The sequence below is a fragment of the Octodon degus genome, unplaced genomic scaffold, assembly GCF_000260255.1.
Source record: "Octodon degus isolate 3935 unplaced genomic scaffold, OctDeg1.0 scaffold00225, whole genome shotgun sequence".
NCBI lineage: Eukaryota > Metazoa > Chordata > Mammalia > Rodentia > Octodontidae > Octodon > Octodon degus.
In genome coordinates, this window is record NW_004524801.1 from 3,137,292 (window position 1) to 3,145,820 (window position 8,529).

At 44.9% G+C, this 8,529-nt stretch overlaps 1 protein-coding gene across 4 annotated transcripts in view; it reads left to right on the plus strand.

Moving 5' to 3' along the window:
• The window catches only part of Tiam1 (T cell lymphoma invasion and metastasis 1), a 421,384-nt gene extending 418,595 nt beyond the window's left edge, over positions 1–2,789 (plus strand). For all 4 annotated transcript variants that reach the window (XM_023705557.1, XM_004645347.2, XM_023705559.1 and 1 more), the window contains one exon: positions 359–2,789. In XM_023705557.1, the coding sequence (XP_023561325.1) occupies positions 359–828 (470 nt within the window). In that variant the 3' untranslated portion in view covers positions 829–2,789. The remainder of the gene's footprint in view (positions 1–358) is intronic.
• Positions 2,790–8,529: the final 5,740 nt, after the last annotated feature.

Sequence of the window (8,529 nt, forward strand, 5' to 3'; positions counted from 1 at the left end):
GCCCATGGTCTACTGGACAGTCTCTACATCTGGGATACCTGTGTCTGGGGTGTGCAGGGAGGAGTCATTATTTCAGAGAGGGCTGGGGGCCCCTTCCCCACAGTCTGCAGCCCCTCCTGTGCCCCCACCCCTCTTTGCTCTTGGGTCACTTGCTGTAGCACCCCCAAAGTGCCAACATCAAGGCAAGGCAGACACTCGCAGATGGACTGGTGACATCTGGACTCCTAAGTCCCCAGTGACACCTCGGCACCAGATGCATACCTTTGAATGTTTATGTCCCTTATCTTTGCTTTCTGGCTATTCATCTCATGGTAAAGCCTGTGGGGGTTTATTTTTATATTTTTGTGTGTGTGTGCAGTGTCCGCCCCAAGCAAGTCTCTTGGGAGGAGGAGGCGGCGACTGGCCCGAAACAGGTTTACCATTGATTCCGATGCGGTCTCTGCCAGCAGCCCGGAGAAAGAGCCCCAGCAGCCCCCTGGCAGTGGGGACACTGACCGATGGGTAGAGGAACAGTTTGATCTTGCTCAGTATGAGGAGCAAGATGACATCAAGGAGACAGACATCCTCAGTGACGATGATGAATTCTGTGAGTCGGTGAAGGGCGCCTCAGTGGACACAGACCTGCAGGAGCGGCTTCAGGCTGCCTCCATCAGTCAGCGAGACAGAGGCCGGAAAACTTCAGATAGTCACGCATCCCGCATGGCACAGCTCAAGAAGCAAGCTGCCCTCTCGGGCATCAATGGCGGCCTGGAGAGCGCAAGTGAGGAGGTCATTTGGGTTAGGCGCGAAGACTTTGGCCCCTCCCGGAAGCTGAACACTGAGATCTGACCACGTCGCGTCCCCTTAGTGAACGTGTGTAGATATTTCTCCCGCCCCGCCCCCTCCTCAGCCCTCCGGTGCCGTCCACGAGAATGTCCCTTAGGTCGCGCTCTTGCACACACACAGTTTCGGCAGCTGACCCAGTTCTGAAGCCATGTGGCCACCACCCACCTTCACCATTGTTAATATCCATGTCAGAAAGAATTGTTCAGGATCCCAAAAGAGTTTGAGTCCTACCTTCTGTATATTGCTAAGGGCTTTTATTTATTCTCCACTAATCAGGGCCTCAAGAATTAGAAAACAATAGATAGCACTGGAAGACAAACCACCCCCAGCAGTTGAAATAAGTATGGAATTTAAGGCCTAGCACACACACAAAAGCAGGTACACGGCTTGTCCTGTCTGAAACCAACCTCAGCTGGGAACCCCACTTCCAAACAGTGAAACAAAACAAGAAACAAACAAGACAACTGTACAGCTTCCCCCTTCTGTGTCTGACAATATCTGTGTATTTTAAGAATGTGTGAAGAGAGGGTGGTCATTTATGTTTTGATGAGCCTTTTTTTTTTTTTCCTTATGTTTTTTGGTCTATGGATGGTCTAACTCTGTCGGTGTTCGGAAGCTCTAGTTTTGCATAGAATTATAAAGATGCCAAACTCTTGGAAAAGAGATCCAAATTTATCACTTGAGAGAGAGAGAAAAGAAAACACTATTTTTTGTATTTTACTTGAGATGCAGGGGCACAAATAGATGAGAATTTTACAGTGTTGGGTGTAACTCTTAAGTTTAAAGTGAGCATATAGTCTTTTACAGAGAGCGTGAGGCATGGTGACTTTATATTTATATATGAAAGGCCAACAAGAAGCTCATACTAAGGATAAACTTTTTTTCCAAGAAGCAGATTTTTTTTTTTAAATGTTGGATTCTCTATTTGAGATGGGAGTTTGGTTGGATTCCCTGTGACAGGAAATGGGCAGTGTGTGTGTCTGTTGCACATGGCGGGGGAGGGGCGCCTCCTTTTCATGGGGTTGCCATGGTGATCATTGGTTTTCTCATCAAAATTGCATCTTCATCCATAGATTACCTGCCCCTTCCCTGACAGTCCATAAAACCATTGAACCAAACATCCTCTTCTAGAACATCTCTTCTGTTGACCATGTTCTTCATGCCAATGAAACAGGGTAATCATGTTAATAAACCTAATGCTCAAAACAGATATCTAAATAGGAAGAACAAAAACAACTTATAGCACTTTCAATTTTTTTTTTTGAAAAAAAAGGTTTATAGCTTTTTTTCCTCCCCTTTCCCATTTCACAATGTCTACTTCCTAAGAAGGGTTTAAATAATATGAAAACTTTCTTTTTGGGGAAAATATCTATTTGGTGTTTGACACATCAGTAGGTACTTTAAAGACCTGAATTTTATAGTAGCTTTAGGAATTATATTTTATAAGAATCAGTTATGACTTTATATTTCCAGACAATAGAAAGTTCAGAACATCATGCTCTGTGTCCCTGCTTGCTTTTCCCACTGTCCCATCCTCTGTCCCTCCCCTTCCGGGTTTCCAGGGCTTTGAGCTTGATCTTTTGAAAGTTTTATTCTATTAAATTTTTGCTATATCTTCTGGTTTTCTTAATAAAAAAAAAGCTTTAGAATGGTTTCTATACCCTTTGTATCACTGCATTGTTCCATATCATCTCGGGTTTGATTGGGTCTTGATGGAAAAACTGAAGCAAAGGTGTGAATAGTTGCAATTGGCTGGTCTCCCTGCAACATGTCCATCGAAAATACTGGAAAGTCTGGTGCTTGGAGAGGTGCCATTTTCTCTTGTACATAAGGTCATGACGTGTCTATGTCAAAAGTTCTTATATATTTCTTTTATAAGCTGAAAGAAGGTCTATTTTTATGTTTTTAGGTCTATGAATGGAACGTTGTAAATGCCTGTCAAACAATAAAAATACAGAAAAGTGTCTGGATGGTCTTGAGCCTTTTTGGGAAAGGGGTTAAGTATGAACTGTGTTGTTAGAAAGTCCACAGGAGGGAATTTCTGAGAATCTCATTTATTTATTTATTTATTTATTTATTTATTCATCTGTTACTCACTTCAGTGAGACAAAAAGATAAAATAGCAGCTTCAAAACAGGTTAGTAGGACAGTAACAATAATTAATACATTGCATATTGTTGTGTTCATACTAGTTATTCAGAGAATACAATGCAGACATGATATCTTGTCCAAACAATATTAATGCAAACCTTTCTTCTTATTGAACTAAGAGAAAGTAGCTGTAGATCCTAATTATCATGTGTGTATATATATATATTTTTTTTTTCACTGCAAAATGGTCCTTTCTTTCTGTCCCCATATTTTGTTTTGTTTTGTCAGAGATGGGTGTTCCACTGCAGCTAGAGAAGCTGTATTTGGAGAAGTCTTTAAAGGACCTTTTCACACTTGAAGCCAGTCTAAAGATTGTAGGTACTTGAATTCATCAAAATACCCCAATGTGGTCCAATAGTCCATAACAGTAGTGGGTTATCAGCTGAAGAGAATCTCTTTTATAAAAATAACTGTTAATGATATTCAAGAAAAGTTGTGTTGGTAAAGGTTGAAGTTTTAAGCAAAAGCAGGTGCTGTAGTTGCTGTTTCTTGATCTAAAAGTTTGGAGACTAGAAAATACCAAAGATACACAATTGTGATCTGCTGGGCACTGCATTTGCCATAGTGCCCCTGGGAGATTGGTTCCAGGACCCTGTGGGTACCAAAATCTGAAGACCTCCAAACCTGTATGAAATGCTGTAATTTTGGCACATAACCTACACACCTCGGCCCACATATTTCTCATCACCTTTAGATTACTCATTATACTTAGTACAGTGTAAATGCTGTGTAAATAAGCATTATACAGTGGTTAAGGAATGACAATCTGTGCATCTTTGATAAGGACAGTGTTCTTTCCCCAATGGTGGGCTGAAACTGTCATTTTTCATCTCCTACCCTATCCAGTGGGAGCAGGTGCAAGGTAGGTGTGGGGTGAGCAGCAGACGTCCTTAAGCCTGAGTGAGGGAGATCTTGGTGCACTCCACGCTCCCATACAGGAAGCTGCACTCCTGGGTCCCTCACCAACCATGGGGTCAGAGTTCCCCCGCCACACCCGCCCTCCAGCTGGGGTTTCCTCTTTCCTTCCTGCCCCAGTCAGTCAGGAAGAGTCCCCCTGGCTGGTGAGCCCATTGCACAGCCCCTTACTCCGTGCATAGTGTCTGTGAGCCTGCAGCAGCAACTTCCCTGGTGATTAGTGAAGCAGAAACTTGCCCCCTGACCCACGCCTGCACGACCAATCCTGGTAGGTGCGCTCATGTCGGAGAAACAGGAGTTTGATGACTGCGGATATTTTGATGTTGAATGCTGATGTGCATGGAGTGTGTGACTTTTTACTTTAAACGTATTTAGATGAGAGTGCATTCATGTATTTAAGATATGAAGATTTCCCTTTATGCCCAGCACATCTCTTGGGGGACGACTGAAGCTGGCTTGACACTGACCCAGTGAAATCACCCAGCAGCACTCAGGTGGAGGTGAGATTCTGACCTGGAACAACAACCATGTCTACCTGTGCAGTGGAAATCTGTTCAGGGTCAGTTTTAGAGGCATAATGGCAGTGCTTTCCCACCTCACCTGAATTTTTTTTTTTCAGGCTTGTGTCTCACCAGAGGCAGAAAATATTCTCAGCACAGAATATTCTCAGCATAGAATATTCTCAGCATAGAATCTGCTCCACCACATGACTCAGTTCTTGCTCAGCACCTGCGTCTTCTCCCCTTTGTGTCCCACCCAGGGCTGGAGGAGTGACGCTTCAGCTTCACCAGTGCCACTGGGAAGCCACATCCTCACATGCCAAGAATGGCCAATGCTTCCTGCCCTCCGTTCTCTGCCCTCAGCGCAAGAATTCAGTGGAGGACACTTAGGCGGTGCAGTGGTCTGGGTACAATTCATTGTAAAATAGAATTAGAGTCACGCCTTGCAGGGAGAAGGTGAGCAGCGCTCGGGGTTCCAGTGAGGATCCGTTTCTGTGCACCAGGTCTACTCTCGGGGTCCGGGAAACTGGGCTGAGTATGATGCTTATCAGCGTTTTACTTGGGGATTGCAGACTATCTTCCTGTCTGTTGTAGATGGCCAGCGTATCATCACGGGCTCTAATCGGCTAAGAAACCTACAGAAGAGAAATTCTTTTTATTTTTCTTTTTTTTTTTTTTTTTTTGGTGGAACCGGGGATTGAACTCAGGCCCTTGCGTTTGCCAGACAAGCGTTTATTCTACTGAGCTATCTCCTTGGCCCCAAAAGAGAAATTCTTAATTAATTAACTTAGTTACTTGTTTGAGCACACAATAATTGTATTTCTTGTGAGGAGTTCGCATGCGTACCCCTTTTATTTCTCATTCATGTATTTGGTACAAAGTCTCACTATGCAGCTTGGATTCATAGTGATCCTCCTGCTTTCCGCCTCCCCAGTGCTGGGATTGCAGGTGTGTGCCTTGGCTCAGCACGCCCGGGGGCAGGACCGGGGACTAAACCTTGGTGTCCCTGCACTTGCTACGGCAGGCGCTCAGTCTGCTGAGTATCTCCACGGCCCCACGACACATCTTAATTTTCTGCCCCCCTCCCCCCTCCCTTCCCCCTCCTCCCCCCAAGGCTCCCTCCCCCTTCTCATCTCCTTCCATTTCGCAGAAGTTCTAGGCCCGTATTTCCCATGATAGTTTATTTTGTTCTCCATTTCTGTTTTGGGCTTCTCACGTAAGAGAAGCCACGTGATATTTAAGCTTGTGTGTGAGGTTGATTTCCCTTAACATGGCCTCGAGCACATCTGTTTTCCTAGAAATGGCGCAAGTCCCCGAGTCGTTGTGCGGCACGGGGGAGTACGGCAGTGCGCATGGTACCATTTTCATCCGCCTAAACCGGGACCCAGCCTAAGGCAGGAGGGCCTTTAGAGAACATTTTCTTTGCTGTTATCATTGGGCTGAAGGCTGTGGCACCAGGAATGCTGTGTACCTTGTCCTGGGACGCGAGGCCAGGTACCAGAAGGAACGGGCGCCTCGGGTGGCCTTCACGCGTCCTGGCTCTCTGAGGGAGGCGTGGCTTCAGGCTCGCGTCCTGCGGTGATGTCTTTTACCTGGCAGCGCTTGCTTTCGCTCTTCTGGCTCTGGCTCTTTCGCCCTTCAGAGCCTTTCATCCCTGACCGCTGCCGAATGCTGGTACCTCAGCTGGTTACTGTTCCGAGGCCATGAGATGGTGCCGGGGTTGCACCTTCCAGCTCTGGTTTTGACCAGTCTAATGGAAGTTGGCAGTGATAGAAAAGAGGGTAGAAACCGCTTCTTGTGTTTAGGATTTGTGTGTAGTTGCCATGTTATTCACACCCCAGGAAATATATTAAAAAGTTTAAAATTTTTATATTGAACTTTAAAGAATGGGAAAGCCACTTTGAAAGTGCATTTAAGTTTTATACTTAGGTGTTAGACTTAGGAGGTTTTCATCAGATTAGCAATCTGTAGATTTGTCCTATGTCCAGGACACTGTTGCTTAATAGTTCATGCTCAAATGGCCAGGTTAAAGTGCTGCAGTTTTAGATTTAAAGAATTAGGAGATGGGCATGGCAGTGCATGCCTGTAATCCCAGTGCTGGGGAGGCTGAGGCAGGAGGATTGAAGTTTGAAATCCAACCTGAGCAATTTAGCAATTTAGTGAGATTTTGTCTCAAATGATAAAAAGGGCCTGGGGATTTAGCTCAATGTAAAAGCCTGGGGTTCAATCTCCAATACCAAAATAAAATAAAACACAGCTTTAAAATCTGTTCTACTATAGTTTAAGAGAATACTGAAATTTTTTTCTGCTTGAATTTTATATACTTGCTTAACAATAAGCAAAAAGAAATCTACAACATACACATGCATAGAATTAGAATTCCATCAACTATTTAATTTTTTTCCTTTTTCTTATTTAAACTTGTCCAGAACCGGCCAAATAATTCAGCGGATTAAAGCACCTACAAGCAGGCATAGGGGCCAGGGGTTCGATCCCCGGGCCTGCTGTGTCAGCTTTGCCCCGGGGGTGCACTGAGACTGCACTTGAGACTGGGAATGGTGGTGTGCACCTGTAATCCCAGCACTCGGGAGACTGAAAACAGGAGGATCACTATGAGTCCCATCTATGTAGCGAGACCCTGTACACCTTGTACACCCTATAGATCCTGTCCTAAATTCATTAAAAAAAAAATTAGTTAAATTGTATGCTCTTTGGGCACATTTATTTTTTGTATTTTAGGAAGGGTACTAATTTGTACATTTCATATTTATATGAAATAATACTCCGAATGAATTCTCAAAGTGGCGTCTTGGAACTTCATCTTAGTGTCTTCAACAACGAAGAACATTCTCAGAAAGGTGGAAAGACAAAGAGAAAGGACCTGGAGTCTCTAGGGGCAGCAGGGGCCGGAAAGCAAATAAATGAGAAAACAACAAGAGATCAGACTCGTCATCAAAGTCGGTCCTGCAGGTTCCTCTGGCGCCATCTCCAAGCAGGTAGAGTTGTGAACGGCTCTCCCACTGGTAGACAGATACGAGGATGTCAGAGAACTCTTCTTGTACCTGCCACCTTTGCTTTACCTTCAGATCACAATAAAGTTTTGCCAAAACTGCATATTCTGGGGGGAGTATATCCTATTACTCTTCATTTGTTGTTTTTTCTTCTGTTCATTTTTTTCTAGAATAATCCAGAAAGGTTAAACTGGCTCCTGTTTATGAAAAGCTGTGTAATGAAGTGTCCAAGCTAGTTCTTTGTGTTCAGAGCTGCACACCCCCACAAAACCATTAACCCAGGACCAGGATTTCAGGTGGCTGCCAGTAGGCAGTATAGGTCGTGTTTTCTTATGTTAACAAAAGCACTGCTTTGTGCAAGGAAACGTCCCTGCTCTGTTTTAGAAAATTCACCTGTGCAAAAGTGAAATTGCCTTGGGCAGGTGGGAGGAAAGTGGCTCCTTGGTTAGGTGGCTGGGTGGGCCCAAGGAGCTTCTCAGTGGAAACCTTAGCTCACCCCCACCCGCAGCAGGGGGTCTGGCCTTGCATGGAAAAGCATTTCTGCATGTGTCAGAGAGAAGCACAAGTGGGTTTATTAAGCAGAAGTAAGGAAGTACCCTCCGAGAAGGTAGAACATCGACACTTAGGAGGGACGTGTTGTGGCCTGGATGTAGGTTGTGTGTTCCTGCTGTCTGGCATGGTACCCTTTGGGTGAGGTAGGCTGGAACATCAACCACTGGCTTGTGTTTGAAGTTTAGAGGCATGAGGCATGACCAAAAACCACAGTCAATATTTAATTTTTAATAATCATTATAATAAAAGATGCATGGCCATCAGTCCCCCTCAAAATAGCCTTCCTTGCTGAGGATGTCAAGACAGAGTACTTAGGGAGTTTACTGTAAAATGAGCGCTACTGTCTGTGCTAGTCTGATTTTGAATCATGGTAACAAGATGCTTGGGAAAGTGACTTCAGATGTAAAGAGGTGCGTTGCAATTCACAGTCCTGGAAGTTCAAGTGCAAACGCAGGAGTGGAAGTAAGCCACCCACATCAGGAGTCCAGACGAGGAATGAGGAAAGGGATGAGTGGGGCCCCACAGACCCCTTGAGGGCACCTCTCGGTGACCTGAGCACTTTCCGCTAGCCCCAC